Consider the following 16,448-nt stretch of genomic DNA (forward strand, 5'->3'; position numbering starts at 1 on the left):
CCCGAATTACCGCCGACCCCGGCGCGCGGCGGCGGCGGTCGCGCCGGTCGCGGTCGGGGGCGGGGGCCCGCCTGTCGGCACCTCGGCGCGGCGGGTCCAGGAACGGAAGGGCCCTCCGCTGCCGAAGACCCCAGGCCCCCGGAATCCTCTGGGCGGCCCTGGTATGTGACAAAAGTTCAGCTAATATAATTCCAGATATCTGAGTGAAGTGATTTGTTTAAAACGTATGAGTCTCTGCACCTGCAGTTTATGTTTTCCACATGAGGCTCGCTCTGCTGGTGTCCCCATCAGCTTCTTCTGAGCCAAAGCTTTAATTTTTTTAAAAAGGTTTTATCCGTAATGGTTGGAAAGATGACCTTCTATATATGTAAGCTGATATAGTAATGTCTTTCTGATTCTGTAAAAGGCTTGAAATAAGAGCTCTGAGAGGGTCTAACTGCTTCATTCAGATCAGTGATGTGAAACCTGGTGACATTTAAAATATCAGCATTGTTAAGTATTTTATTGCTGGTAATTTTAAAGGAAGTACCCAGCAATAATACTTCAACATATTTCCCAAGTTTTTCTGTGGATGATAACAATAATTAACTACTTATGTCTTGTGAACAGTAGCTGGAGTTCACAAACAGCTGGAGGTGAGAAAATGGCTTCTTAGGCTCAATCTGGTCTTTCACATCTCAACCAAGAACATGTACAACTCTTTGCACAGATCTCTCAACGCCCAAAATGTCACTGTTTTGTGCACAATACATGCAGATTTATCTTCCTTTCTCCTACTTGATGTTAACTATAGCAACTAGCCTGTCACATTTCCTTGAAGAATCGAAAAGAGTAGTAAATGAACAGGGCCGTAGCAACAAAGAACGTGGCCCCCTCCGAACATATGTCCGGGGCCCCTTACAATGCAGAAACATTTTTTTGCCACTTTTAGGGGGCCCCTTCCTTGCGGGGCCCCCTCCGGTCAGAGGGTACGGAGGGCGCTCGCTACGCGTCTGAATGAAGAAATGGTCCATTAGAACAGGAGGCAGATGAAAAAAGTGTGGAAAGGCTAGGGGTCTGAATAATTATTGAAACAAACAACATTTGAAATGAAGCAGCAAGAAGAGCAGGAGTCACAGGGTCTCCAGAGGCTGATGATGATACTGGGGGAAGAAAAGAACATTCAAGAGGTCAAGTGATGTTAGAAGATTCCACTAATGATGAGACCACAGATGACAAGATATAGCACAAGGTTAGGGCAAGGGTTAGGTCAAGTTAACACAAGGTGAAATCAAAGAGATTCAGAATAAGCAGACAGAAAGTGGACAGATACAGGCATTTTAAGATTGTTGTAAACATTCTGGCTTCTGGATTTGTCAGAAAAATAACGCATTAATAAACGTCAACGCAGTATGCATTCTCCTTTAAATTGTTCGCTAACAAATTTCACCAACTATTTCAATGCACTGCTTTCATTTATGTGTGAGCTTATCAGTTTTAATGTCTCGTGCTCACTGAGTATTTAGTTTTAACTAATGACAAGTAACACTGTGTATAACTATCATGCCACAAAATGTAATTGGTTAAAAATTGGTTAGTGGCCATTTTCCTTTAACAATTCTTTTTCGGTTGTTTAAATCAGTATCTCAAGACATACCTAGCAATGAAATATATCCTCTCAGTTATCCATCAATGAGGAATAAATCCTGTGACTGCAAAGGGACCTGGCCCAGATGAACTTGTACAGTTCTACTCTGGTATAGATTAGGAGATCCCAGGACACTACAGAGGGTGTGTGCACCGTTGGTGCGTATCAGAGTTATATGCTGATGGGGATGGAGGGGAAAAAGTCTAATCCATCTATCTCTATATCGTCCCACTAGCTATGTCTCATCTCACCTCCATTCTGCAGAGCAGGCCTGTTTTGTGCTCCACCTCTGAAGCAGCAGTAGAGACTGTGGAGCAGTTTTGCAACATGTGAGGGAAGCTTCTTTCCTACTACTTCCCACAGAACTAGAGTATGGTCTACTTATTTGGTCAGATTATCTTGAGTGCAAGATGAGTGTTTCTTGGAAAATATCAATAAATATTGAGGGTGTGTGCTTGTGTGAGGAATTAATTTTAAGTGTACAATTGGTAACACATGTCATTACAATGGCCTATATTGATCCCTTCCTCCCTCCACAGATCTGCCTATGAAGATGGACCTCAATGAGCAGATCTATCTTCCCCCACAGAAGGGCTCTCTGAGATGTGTGGATCCTAAGGGGTTGAGAGGGGACTAGGAAGAAGCTGATCTGAATGGTTACAGGAGAGGTGGCATAATCCTCTCACCAGCCCCCCCCCCCCCACGACAATTAGACCAATAAAGCCAAACTTTAGTTTTGATTTTCATAGACCTTCTCACCTTTACATGGTCTTTTTAAATGAGAAAAAAAACTTTTGTGACTATTTAAAATTCTGAACTCTGTAGCCCAAATTCTCCTCTTTATGATGCGACAATATTTAGAATGTTCCTGGCTTCCCCTTATATATGGACTTCTGCATAGATGGCTCCTTTCCCTGACATCTTGGTTTATTGGAATATTTACATTTGTAGTTTGAGGTCATCCCCTAAAAAGAGATTGAGTGTCCCTAATATGAGCTTTAGTTTAAGAGCATCCCAAACTGAATCTTGATCATGAGGATATGGCTAATCTGAAACTTTACCGTGACCCTGATTCACGATAGTGCTTAAGCACATGCTGAATTCTAAAGTCAAACATATGCTTATGTGCTGTTCTGAATAGAGATGGACTTAAGCATGTGTTTAAGTGCTTTTCTGAATCAAGGCCTCAGTATTGCCAGCACACTCTGCTGCTGGGTTTAATGTAGGCTAAAAATGGATAGAAATATTTTGTGTATAGTCAAATTCTGAGCCTCAAATATTTATTTCATCTAATTTGGCTTTAAATTAGATCTTTGGTTCTCAGTAAGATCTACAAAAGAAGCCAGGTATGAAGCCTCAAGTTATCTGAACACGCAATTTGTTGTTGGAGCATATGAGTAAAATGTGTACTTTTAAATCTTCAACGGCTCAAAAACAATGGAACCAGTTTTACTGAGGAATTTGTTTGAGAAAATTAACATCTGGAAAAATGGGGTTTGAATGGAAGCTCAAACTCAAATATAATGACCTGCACATGGTATAATATTTTTAGTTCAGGTGTTTGTATACTTTACACTTAGGTTTTATTAATGTGACTATTTTTATTCCAATATTGCAGCTATTTGATAACAGCGGCTTCTCTTTTTATCACATTATACTGCCATCTGTTTTTTCCATTCCCTTTATACTGACTATAGTAGATGCAGCTTTTGGGATTCTATACTAAATAAAACAAAATACCCACTTCTATAATGCATCTCTCTGTAAATAACTTTCTTATTGTGTTTTCCCTGAGAATTACTAATGAAAAAAAAAACAACAACAAAACCCAAGCTCTGTTTATTGTATTGTTCTCATAACATGATTCTTGGAACATGTATTTTCTTTTGTGTGTGCACCACACACCTACTGTTGCAAAACAGGCATTCCTCACTCTAAGTGTTATTTGTTGATGTTTAAAGGTTCAATGAATTATTCAGCCCGTTTACCCTTCTTGCTTTGCTGCACACCTATTGAGCTCTCAAAGCAGTTTCATATCAATAAATTCTGACTGGTTCTGCAGCTCCAATTTCATGCTTGGCCTTTCCTTAGCTACATACAAGTAAAAAATAAATAACTGAAAGAAATAAAATATGTATACAAATTGCTTTAAGTAACCACATATCCTATTCTTTAAGCCCTCCCCAAAAATTCAGAAATTAGACAAGATAGCAAGACCTTTAAAAACAATCTGCAAAACATGATCAGATCTTGTTAAGAACAAATAAGATGGTGGCAGTTTAAAAGTATTTTATGAGCAGAGTTTCAATGCATTCTTGACAAATCTCTCAACAGTCATGAATGCACTGCTGTACTGAAACCTGCACAGCAGCAATAGCACGTAAGGTAGGAGTTTGATCAATTTCATTAATCATTTAGGGGTCTATTTCTACTACCATTACTCAAGATGATTTGATTTCAGTGAAACTACTGAAATAGTACAAAATACTACAAATATGAGTCAACAGTGTGATGCTGTTGCAAAAAAAGCAAACGTGATTCTGGGATGCATTAACAGGTGTGTTGTGAGCAAGACACAAGAAGTCATTCTTCTGCTCTACTCTGCGCTGGTTAGGCCTCAACTGGAGTATTGTGTCCAGCTCTGGGCTCCACATTTCAAGAAAGATGTGGAGAAATTGGAGAGGGTCCAGAGAAGAGCAACAAGAACGATTAACGGTCTTGAGAACATGACCTATGAAGGAAGGCTGAAAGAATTGGGTTTGTTTAGTTTGGAAAAGAGAAGACTGAGAGGGGACATGATAGCAGTTTTCAGTTTTCTAAAAGGGTGTCATAAGGAGGAGGGAGAAAACTTGTTCACCTTAGCCTCTAAGGATAGAACAAGAAGCTATGGACTTATACTGCAGCAAGGGAGGTTTAGGTCGGACATTCGGAAAAAGTTCCTAACTGTCAGGGTGGTTGTGGAATTTCCATCTCTGGAGATATTTAAGAGTAGGTTAGATAAATGTCTATCAGGGATGGTCTATACAGTATATGATCCTGCCATGAGGGCAGGGGACTTGACTCGATGACCTCTCGAGGTCCCTTCCAGTCCTAGAATCTATAAAATAATTGTAAGAATGGGCAGGGCTAGAACATGGAGGTATGGAGATTCTGGACTGCTGATACATCTGCATCACCACTAGGGGCTTAAGCTGGGCATCCCCAGAAGGACCCTGCAAAGCTAGGCTTGGCAGGAAGTACTGCCCCTTGGGGCTTGAGTCGTGGCCCCTCACAGCCCAGTGGTTGGCCAGTACCAGTATATAAACTAGGAAGCCATGGTAAGAAGCTGTCTGAGCAACAACATAGACTGCCTGCTGGCTTCTTTCTGCTCCAGGCCCTGCCTATGATAGACCCTAGATTCTGGCTTCCAACCCTCTTTCATCCTCAACCTCACTCTTCAGTGGCTGTCTGTAACCTAGTGCCCGACGCCAATCTCCTGGTAACCTGCCTCTGCCTGCCTCTCCGGCTGCCCTATGTCAGACTCTCGCCTCCTGGCATTTGACCTGGCCTGACTCCTGCTCTAACCATTAGGTCAGCCTGCGCACATCCCAGTCGTGACAATAATAGTGTGAGTGTTACGTGGCCAAATTGAGCCCTTGTCTGGTTAGATCTTTCTGGAATTTCTCTCACTCTCTGTTCTCTGGACAAGTCTAAAAAAAAGAATGTGACTTGTAAACACTTTTTGCCACCTCTCTGTTCACACACACTTTCATATAAATAAATAAAAAATATAAATATATGGTATAACAAAGCTGTATTACTCATCAGCTACTATTAACCTTTTTCCACTATAAGGACTCGTCTGCACTGGAAAACTGAAATGGTTTTTACTAAACAAATGTTTCCTAAATTAACATAGACAAGGATACAAAGTAGAGAGAGACTGTCATGTTTCACCTTGAAAAGAACAGGAGTACTTGTGGCACCTAGAGACTAACAAATTTATTTCAGCATGAGCTTTCGTGAGCTACAGCTCAACTTCTTCAGAGGCATAGAATGGAACACCTTGTATCGGTTGTTAATAATTCTAAGATGCATTGACTCAGAAGGGGTAGTCCGTAGAGTTAACCACAACCAGCTGGTACACTTTGAAACATGATAGTACATTTCTACATTGAGTGCTAAATTGTGTTTCACATTATATTACTTAACATGGGTTTATAATATGATCTCAATTCCCAACGTTAGTGTTGAGAAATTACTTTCAAGAGTTAACATTTTAGAGAATAATATTCATACCCTGGTAGAAACTATCTAAAATATCTTTCCCACTATCTGTTTTGCTTATTAATTTTGTTTCAGCGGAGTATAAATGCACAGCAGGCATTTGGATGCTTTAGAAGCCTAAAAACTGTGGGAATTTAAACACAAACTTCCACTTCCTCCCAACTACTCACAGACTTGTCAGACAAATCTTTTAAAATTGGAGTTACTCAAGGGGAAAAAGAGCAGGTCCTTTCAGAAGTGCCAGTGTTTGTGAAGAATAAGATTTAGCTCGGGTTGAGGGGGAAAAATAGCAAAGTACTCAAAACTTGTCTCAAAACAGAAATTTTTCTTTATATGCCAGAATTTCTAAAGAGTCACTTCTTGTAAACGAGTTGCAGGTTTGGATTCAAATGTTTTTCCCACAAAGTCAGCACATTTCAGGGTAGATAAATTTTTCTCCTGACTGCTGTTACAATTTTTAGGCTACTATACAATGTATTTGAATTCCATTTTTACTTATAATTTTTGTGTGTGAAGTTAGTGCTGGTGAAAGGTGCTGGCCTGATGGCTATGGAGATTGATACCCTCTTCACATGCAGAAGAGAGGTAGCTCAGATAGTGGCAGTGCAAACTTCCCTATGTTACTCCACCAGTGTATCCTAGGAGAATCACCACTTGGAGTGGTTCAGTTTATCTGCCAATTTGGTGCTTGATCTTGTGCCTTGAGAACATTTGACTCACGTCACAAACATTGAAGATAACTTTTAGGGCCTGATTCTGCTCCCACTGAAATCAATGGTAAAATTACCATTGACTTCAGTGGATGTAAGATTGAATACTTAGAGCTGTGTTCTTATGTTACTTAAGCTCTTTTGAAAATCCCCCTTTTAGTTTAGTTACTAATAATTTAAGGTGGGTTCAGATTAACACTCTGGTTTTATATCCCATTATCAATCAAGCCATTCAATTTCACAGTTCCTTTTTACTGTTTGTTTTAAAAGTATTTGTCTGCTTGTTGTCTAATGTATCGGTATGCTGAGTCACCCCTCTTCCAGAGTCTTCCAAAGTGAGAGAAACACACCTGCTGTATGCTCGCCAATTAACAATTGTACAATCTGTCCTGATAATTTTGAGAGTTCATTATTACCTAGATATATATGAACTTCAATATGCATTTTTAAGATTGTGTTGTTGAGCAAAGTGACTTTATGCATCAATCATGCTGTCCTATTGTATTTCTCTGTTTACATCTCATTGAGTATGCAGGTTGTTGGGGGCATCAATTGCCACATTGTAGCAGATGGAAGTCACTATTTTTATAACTATAAATAGTAAATCTACTGTCATTCTATATTTATGAAGAGGTAGATGAAAGGAAAAGAAATATTTAGACATAGTAAGTAAATAAAGAGAAAGTTATGGAGGGATAAATACAGGGAAATTTGGACAGATTTTGTACCAGACTCCTTATGACATGTTAGTAATTTTTATTTTTATCATTTTGGAAGAATGGTCCCTCTGTTGAAAGAATTGTTTAAATTAATTATTCTGAAAATTACTGCCAGCCTTTTGTGTAATGAAATGTGCATTATTATGATGATCTATATCCTGCTATTGATCCTTGCTCAGGACTCTCATTGATGTCAGTGTGAGGTATATGTGTGGAATGAGAACAGGAGACTACGTGGGTATGATCATATCAGTGTAAGTGATATGAACTTTGGTCCCCTTTCCGTAAAGGAATAAGCTATACTGATATAAGCCCCTTTATACTGATGTAACGGCATCCACACTGAGGGTTTTCCCAGTATAACTATATCTGTATAGTTAAAATGATACAACTTTTGAGTATACATAAGAATTAAAAGAAAGGTGAATGGTGCTATCATTAATATGGTATTTCAGCTCCCATTTTGTTTAATACTTTTTTTCCATCATTCATGCCCATTGACCATCATGATCATTTACCAGCAGTTATCACCCTGGTTAACTGAGGCTCCATTTATATTAGGACAATGATCCTTCCCTGTGAATGGTTGACAGCCACAAGTGCCTGTGGTTATGAAGGTAATTTAGTGTCTAGTGTGGATGGAACAAACTTTTTTTTCAGCACCGTTAGTAAAAGTATGATAGGGAACTTGGTGTCCGTGGTACTTTCTGTAACAGTGTTGAGAACAGATTTGTCTCATCTACACTACTAGCAGTTAAACCATTTCAGAAACAGATATGGTGGAGAGGGTTGAGTGAGTAGGGCCCTGTTGATGTGACACATATTGACAGAAACAATCAATTTTCTATGTCTAGATGGACACTGTGATGTAAGAATATGCACCATTTTCTCAGATATCTGGATATGGTAATGTGTGGTACATAGTGATGTTTTAGAGGTGAGTACAGCATGTCTGAACATGTCCAGAATACATGCAGGGCAAGTAATTATGTTGTTGCTTTGTACATCTTCAACATTTTTTGAATTCCCTTAATTCCAATAGAGGCATTCTTTGATGCTCGAGATAAAATTCATATAGCTAAATCCTGATGTGCCTAGTCAGTTTTTACACATCCAAAGAGAGTTGAGTTATTGTAAGGAATAAGTAAAAACTGGGTAAAGGGTTTAGGATTGAATCTGTGCTTTCCGGGTATCTATTCTTGATATACAAACCCTTCATTCAGGTTTGTTATAAGCTACTTTAGGACCAGATCCTTACACAGATAGTATAAAACCTTACTCTATGATTAGTCAGGGTCAGGGCTGCCCGGGGGGGGGGGGGGGCAAGCGGGGCAATTTGCCCCGGGCCCCGCAGGGACCCCCACGAGAGTTTTTCGGGGGCCCTGGGGCGGGGTCCTTCATTCTCTCCGGGGTCCCAGGAAAACTCTCACGGGGCCTGGGCCCCCGGAGCGTCTTCTGCTCCGGGTCTTCGGCGGCAGTTTGGTGGCGGGGGGTCCACTCTGGTACCCGCCACCGAAGTGCCCTGAAGACCCGCAGCAAGGGGTCCTTCTGACCCGGGACCTGCCACTGAAGTGCCGGGTCTTCGGCGGCAATTCGAAGACCCCAGGCCCCCTGAATCCTCTGTGGCGGCCCTGGTCAGGGTATCAAAATATGGCTCTTAGTAAATATGCCAGTTTCCCAGTGCAATCTGCCCACCCCTACCTTTTTCCTACTAAAAAGGATCACACAAGAATACAGAATTTTTTTTATGTTTAATTTGTCACCGATTAAGAAGAGGCCTTACTAATTCAATTTAAGCCCTTATTTACTTAATAATAGTAAAATACAGTAAAAGATTGATTTGAGGGCCAAAAAGAAAGTATTATAATGTTCTTAGCAGTACCAGTTCATTACCTAGCACACTCTATCAAATATGTGAGGCTACATTGACCTGCCACTGTAGTAGCTTTAGCTTGGAATGAAGCTATTACTCTGACTCGGTAATCCATATTGTCCATAGGACCAATGTTACGGTAATGTTACTAATTTTGAAACATGCTGTTTTGTATCGTTAGCTTCAGAAATGCAGTTTATTTCACTGGACCCAATGTAGCATTGAACATTATTTTGTAAGTACCTTTTTTCAGCCTTCTGTGACAAATCTATTATTTACTCTGATCAACATCCCTTATGATAGTAGGTAAAATACTTGGGTGATCTGATCAGTCCTCAAAGTTGAACAATCTAGTGAGAAGAAACTAAATATGAAATCAAGACATTTTTCATCTTGTTACAGTGGTATGTTTAGTTTGAGTGTTTAAAGATCCTGTGATATTAAGCATTTTTGGTTAGCAATGATTAAAGTAGTTTAAGCAGCACTGAAGGGCAAATTTTAAAGGTTAACAACTTCTGGTTGCAATTTTGATGTCAACTTTTCCTAAGATAGTGTATTCAAAGAAATGATCACTACTAAATTAGGTTCAGAGATGGGTGAGGGTGGATTCTAAAAAATTGGGAGAGAAGAAAAGTTTTTGCTGCTATTGGAAAATAATTGTCTTTTTGTAAAAAAAAAAAAAAAAACCAAAAAACCCCCTAAAATGCCCCCAAAATGTAGCTTTTGGCCAAAAATTTTTGGTTTGCAATTTTCCAGTGAGAAACTGAAAATATTCAAGAAAAGCCAGAACTTTCCACAAACTGTTTCATTTTGTCAAAAACCCAATTTGCCATCAGAAAAAAGTTTCTATAGAACAAATTCAATCCGCCTTACTTCTAATTCCTGTTTAGACAGTGACTCACTCCATGGCCTTCAGCAAGTAACTTGGTCTCTCCTTGTCTATTTCCCCCTCTGTAAAAATCAGATAATACATAACTCACCTTTGTTTGGTGGGGTATATAGCTTGTTAAAAGATGAAGTGCTTATATAGCACTTCAAAAAGTAAAGTTGCTTATAGAGTGTTTTAAAAGATAAGGTGTTAAAGGACTAAAAAATACTATTCATTTTTAATTTTTTGTTGTTAATCATCAAGACGAAAGATTCAAGTTTCATTGAGGGAAATGGATTTCATTTCAGATTGGTTCTTCTGTCTTCAAATCTTGTTTGCCCATTTCAAGTACATACCCCAGGAAGTGGGGTGAGAGTGGTATGAATGGATCAAGGTAATAGTGCAATTTAGGAGCATGAATGGAGAGAATGGATACTGGCTGAATTAACTGAAGGGGGTTGGGGTGCAGGACAGTAAATCACTCAAACCCCATAAAATACAAAAAAACATCTATTAAACTGCAGCTACTGCTAGCTGCTCTGCTGCTGCTAAGCTGCTCTGTAGCTATACGTTACGCTTTGCAAATGATTGCTTGCTAACTAACCTTTGAAAAAAATTGTTAATCCCTTAATCTCTGGATTCAAATGTATAACTCCGGTTAACATTACTGAGAGACATGCATCAAAGAGAGAATTACTGTAGGCCCAAATAAAGCTGAGTCTCTTCCTTCCCTCTTCATGTATTGTTCCATAGTTAAGATGCAGCAGGGGCTCACTCTCTCTCAGCCCCACAGGAAGACAGCATGCATGAGGAGGCATGACTAGTAGGGAGCCCCTGACACTGAGCCCGCGCCCGCGCCACCCCGCCCCCACCACACGCCACGCCTACCCACGGAGTGTGTGGGGTGTGGCACCAGGCAGAGGGAGGGGGTGGGGGGTGGGGGGTAGGAGGGGGGAGGGGGTGGGAGGGGGGAGGGGTGGGGGTGGGGTTGGGGCAGGGGGGCAGGGGGGGGGGGGCAGCAGGGAGGGGGGGCAGGAGGGGGGGGGCAGGGGTTGGGGTTGGGGGGGGGGGGTCAGGGGGGGGCAGGCAGCAGGGTGGGGCAGGAAGGGGGTGGGGGTGCTGGTGGGGTGTGGGGTGCAGCAAGGGGGCTCAGGGCAGGGGTGCAGGGTATGGCAGGGGATCGGGTGTGGCAGGGGGCTCAGGGCAGTGGGTTGGGGTGCAGGAGGGGTGTGACGGGGTCAAGGTGCAGGGTGCGGCAAGGGGCTCAGGGCAGGGGGTTTGACTGCAGGAGGGGTTGGGGGGGCGAGCTCTAGCCCAGCTAGCTACTGGGGGGCGGTGCCTGAAGCAACATCAACACATACCCCCTGCACTTCTTCTCCCCCAGGTTCCATCCGCTTCCCAGAGCTGTGCGGGGACAGGGCAGACAGGTAGGCAGGCAGGGAGCCTGCCCTGCCCCCGGTGCGCGTCGGGCCGGAGCCACTCTAGGTAAACAAGGGGGGAAGGCCTGGGGGGCTGTGAGGAGCTCACGGGCTGCAGAAAATAACCTTGCGGGGCACATGCGGCCCGCGGCCACGTGTTTGAGACCCCGAGCTAAACGATCTGCGATTAGCACTGAGAATACTAATACTGCATTAATTACTTTTCCCTAACCCCATCATTCATTACCCTATTGCAGTTGATATTCTAGCTACAGCCTGCCCTCCCTTCACACCAAATAGCAACACAGAAGGAAACGGAATCTGTTCCCTCTTAAAAGGGTGGTACATTAGCTATCCTCCCCCTGCTCTCCCTGGAGTTCAGAGGAGACAGTGCCTCTTAGAGTTCCTATGGAGGCAATACATCTCTCCGGCCCCAGCGAGCCGGCAATCTTCTAAGCACTGCCAGTTGATTGCACCGTTTCCTTTTCCCACTTCTGTGTGTGTGTTTCATCATATTGCTAGAGCTGTTTTCAGTAATCACAGTCGTGCTCACAAGTTATTACGTTAGCAAAGGCAACAGCAGCACTGTTACAATAGTGCACAAAGCCTGCAGTCAGGATCCTTACATAGTAAGCAACTTACAAACACATAGGAAGCCAGACTTCCTGCCTAAGATGTTTACAATCTGAGAATCAAGCTCAGTGTTGCACAAGAATTTATGTACACAAAGCTAGTGCACATTTTTTAAAATCAATTTTTTTTTTATTATTGGGCATTTCGGTGAAGGAATTCTGAGGTCTTCTCTCACTATTTACTCTGTCCTGTCTTGGCAATTTCTCATTGGCTCCAATGAGACTTTGAGCAAGTAAAGACTAAGTAAGGATGTCAGAGCCCGGGCACCAACTTTCCAAAGTGCCAGGGGTGCTCAACCTGGCTCTGCCCCAGGCCCTGCTCCCACTCCACCCCTTCCCCAAGGCCCTGCCCTGCCTCTTCCCGCCCAGTTATGCTCCCTCCCCGCCCCCTTCCCCCGAGCATGCCATGTTCTCATTCCTCCCCCATCCCTCTCAGGCTCCTGCATGCCGCAAAACAGCTGTTCGCGGCAGGCAGTAGGTGTGGGGAGGTAGAGGGAGGTGCTGATCAGCAGGGCCTGTTGACAGGCGGGAGGCACTGGCGGGAATGCGGGGGAGCTGATGGAGGGCTGCTGGTGAGTGCTTATGTGTCAGGGCTCGGCTCTTTGATAAAATACTTCCATCTTGATTTGTTTACTGGTGTCTGTGTGTGTTTGTGATGGACAGAAGCTTTTGACAGTCCATTTGAAGGGTGAGAAATGACTCCATATTTTCATTTTTAATATTCATTATGGAGAAGCTAGATGCCTGTGGTTTTCAATTGTCTTTCTAGCAGTGGTCAGATGATGAAGACAATCTGTTTAACAAACTGGCATTTAAGATAGCTTTCTCCTTATGCTGCACATTTGCCACTCCATCTGTTGTGTAATAAAGCCAGAAAAAGCCCAGCCTGACCAGCCCCTTAGGTGATCTTGTTATTCGTTTAAATAAATAAACAAACTCTTTAACCCATTTTACTTTATTTATGGTTCAGTATAGCTCTTGATGCCCTGCAATGTAGAGCAGATTGATGGAAACAGATGAAGTTCTTTAAAAGTATATTAAACAGGCTGGCATTCTCTTTGACTCTTCGTCCTTCACCTCATTTATTCACTCCCATCAGTGTGTGTAATGTATATTACTAATGACTTGTAATACATACAGTTAGCTAGTGCCTTTTTTATTTAAAAAATGTTTAAGTGAATTACTGCTGGTAAGAGGTGCCAGACTGAGAGCGCTGCAGAGAGAAGTACTCTATCCAGAGACTAAGTATAGCATGAACAGTGGCAACACTGCTTCTACTAAAAAAAGGGAGAGCTTTTCTCCAGTGTATACGTTGGCGCCACTTCTAGAGAGAAGTTGAGACTTCATGTATGTCTTGGCTCACCGATATTCTTTTCTAATAAAACCAGATGTGATATATGACAACTGATTTGAGCATCTTTTAGTGGCTACCCAAACAGATTAGCTTGGTAGGTTTCTACAGAGCCTGCAGTTCGTGTTATGACGTTTTAAGATCTGTTTAAAATATAGCACAATCCTTCTTTTATAATATTTCCTTTTATGACTTCCCATAGAAGTTGGTATTGTTATTGAGTGCTGTATGCTGGTAGGTTTAAGCCAAAACCAAACACAATTTTATTTGTTGTGCTGTTCCAAAATGAAATTAATCTGACAATGACTTTGTCTATATTTTATTTATATTCAACATTTATGTTGCAGTTATGAAAATGGACAAGTAAAAATATTCTATTCTGCCTAGTGCTGCTAGTACAGATGCTTTCTACCCCTGGCATCAAGTAAACATGATCTTAAGTTGGTGTTTTCCTCAACTTATTAGTTATGACCTAATTACAAACCTGTGCAAGCACATCAGTAAAACAAAGGTTTGGTTCATAGAATTATTCAGGAAAAAAAATAATGCTGTTAGACTGCATGGTTGAAACTCATGTTCTAATTAAAAGTCAGTGGGATTAGTCTGTTAGCTGGATAGAAATTCTGTTTAAAAAATGTACATCCAGTACCTTTGTAAAGCAGTTGAAAACCTTCAGATGAAAGCTTCTGTATAAGGTCAAACCGTTATTGTTGATTAGATATTTAGACAGCAAACCGTTCTGAGATTATCTCCCACTAACATTTTTTCTCATATTATGAAAAGAATTGTGTATGCAATTAGAAGACAGGTATTTTTTAATGCTCACAAAAACAAAAGGAAGTTTCTCATTCATGCATGCCAACTCATGGACATTTCTGATGAAGTGAATGGGAGGCAGGAGCTGCAAACTCTACTGTGTGGGTGTCATCTTTCTGAGTGGCATAAGAACATAAGAATGGCTGTACTGGGTAAGACCAAAGGTCCGTCCATCCAGCCCAGCCCAATGCCAGGTGCCCCAGAGGGAGTGAACCTAACAGGTAATGATCAAGTGATCTCTCTCCTGCCGTTCATCACCACCCTTTGACAAATAGAGGCTAGGGACACCATTCCTTACCCATCCTGGCTAATAGCCATTAATGGACTTAACCTCCATGAATTTATCCAATTCTCTTTTAAACCCTGTTATAGTCCTAGCCTTCACAACCTCCTCAGGCAAGGAGTTCCACAAATTGACTTTGTCCTGTGTGAAGAACTTCCTTTTATTTATTTTAAACTTCCTGCCCATTAATTTTATTTGGTGGCCCCTAGTTCTTATATTATGGGAACAAGTAAATAACTTTTCCTTATTCACTTTCTCCACATCACTCATGATTTTATATACCTCTATCATATCCCTCCTTAGTCTCTTCTTTTCCAAGCTGAAAAGTCCTAGCCTCTTTAATCTCTCCTCATATGGGACCCATTCCAAACCCCTAATCATTTTAGTTGCCCTTCTCTGAACCTTTTCTAATGCCAGTATATCTTTTTTGAGATGAGGAGACCACATCCATATGCAGTATTCAAGATGTGAGCGTACCATGGATTTATATACGGGTAATAAGATATTCTCCGTCTTATTCTCTATCCCCTTTTTAATGCTTTTGAACATCCTGTTTGCTTTTTTGGCCACCGCTGCACACTGCGTGGACGGCTTCAGAGAACTATCCACGATGACTCCAAGATCTATTTTCTGATTAGTTGTATCTAAATTAGCCCCCATCATATTGTATGTATAGTTGGGGTTATTTTTCCCAATGTGCATTACTTTACATTTATCCACATTAAATATCATTTGCCATTTTGTTGCCCAATCACTTCGTTTTGTGAGATCTTTTTGATCTCACATCTGTACAAAGTGTTACCTGTCGTGTGTATCTTGGGCAAATTTTATATATAAATATAGTGCCTTGGTTTTTGCTTCTGTAAATTGGAAAGTCTCCCAATGACTTGAATGGATTTTGAATCAGACTGTTAATCTTTCTGTGTCTCAGTTCTCAACCTGCAACACTATGATAATACTTCTCTAAGTCAAAAGTATGTCATGAAGATAAATGCATTATTATATGAGAGGCACTTGTATGTTACTGTGATGGGGATAAGAATCCAGTAAAGAGTGTTGGAATCATCAGAAGAAAGTCACGTAGAAAGAGCAGTGTATTATGATTTCTTCCTGAGCTGTTTATTTCTCTTGGAAGAAGAAATAATAGATTTTTGAGCTTCCATGAGACTCCATTCCTGAAATGGATTCACTTGTGTTGAATTTTATATATATGTGTGTATATGTGTACCAGTATGTGTGTATATATATATATATATATATATATATAATATATATATATATATATACTGGTACTCCATTTATGAACAGATGGAATTGTAGTCATCTTGAAATATTAAACAGTAGCCTTCTCTCTTTGACTAAAATACTTGAAACTTACCTTTTATTGAGCATGATGAAAGAATGGGAATTGGTTTTCTTAGGAGTTGACAGCAGATTTACTGAAACAGGATGTTATAAATCAGGATGCATATTACTGTGATGAGAGCAGAATAATTGCACAGATAACATGATCAAGTACTACTTCTGAAGGGAATAGCAGAATGCATTGAATACAGTGAATTAAAATGTGGTTACTATTGTACTGCAGGCCCAAGATATAACAACTCTATTTTGTACCAAGTTTTAAATAAACAAATACCTGGGTCAAGCATTAAATAAACATATTTAAGTATCTACAATACAAATTCTGGTTGCAATTCAGCACATACCTAACATTAAGAATATTAGTATTCCCAGTGGGAATGGGTTGTGTGTGCCAATGAAACTGAAAGCCCAACTGTATAAAATAATGGCACACCCTGTAATGCTTTATGGTGCAGAATTATGGGCAATAAAGATAGCAGGTTCAATGCATACAGGTGTTTTAGATAAGATGTCTTTCCAT

At 41.0% G+C, this 16,448-nt stretch overlaps 1 protein-coding gene across 14 annotated transcripts in view; it reads left to right on the forward strand.

The window, feature by feature from the left end:
- CCSER1 (coiled-coil serine rich protein 1) overlaps nucleotides 1–16,448 on the forward strand; it is a 1,061,579-nt gene that overhangs the window by 968,462 nt on the left and 76,669 nt on the right. For 3 of the 14 annotated variants that reach the window (XM_039539937.1, XM_039539933.1, XM_039539944.1), the window contains 2 exons: nucleotides 1,863–1,956; nucleotides 2,167–3,603. The exons of 8 other annotated variants lie outside the window; for them this stretch is intronic. In XM_039539937.1, the coding sequence (XP_039395871.1) occupies nucleotides 1,863–1,956; nucleotides 2,167–2,194 (122 nt within the window). In that variant the 3' untranslated portion in view covers nucleotides 2,195–3,603. Of the gene's footprint in view, nucleotides 1–1,862; nucleotides 1,998–2,166; nucleotides 3,604–16,448 lie in introns of those variants that run through there. 3 more of the 14 variants (XM_039539936.1, XM_039539951.1, XM_039539935.1) reach the window with 2 other exon arrangements.

This window comes from Mauremys reevesii, linkage group 5 (assembly GCF_016161935.1).
Source record: "Mauremys reevesii isolate NIE-2019 linkage group 5, ASM1616193v1, whole genome shotgun sequence".
NCBI lineage: Eukaryota > Metazoa > Chordata > Testudines > Geoemydidae > Mauremys > Mauremys reevesii.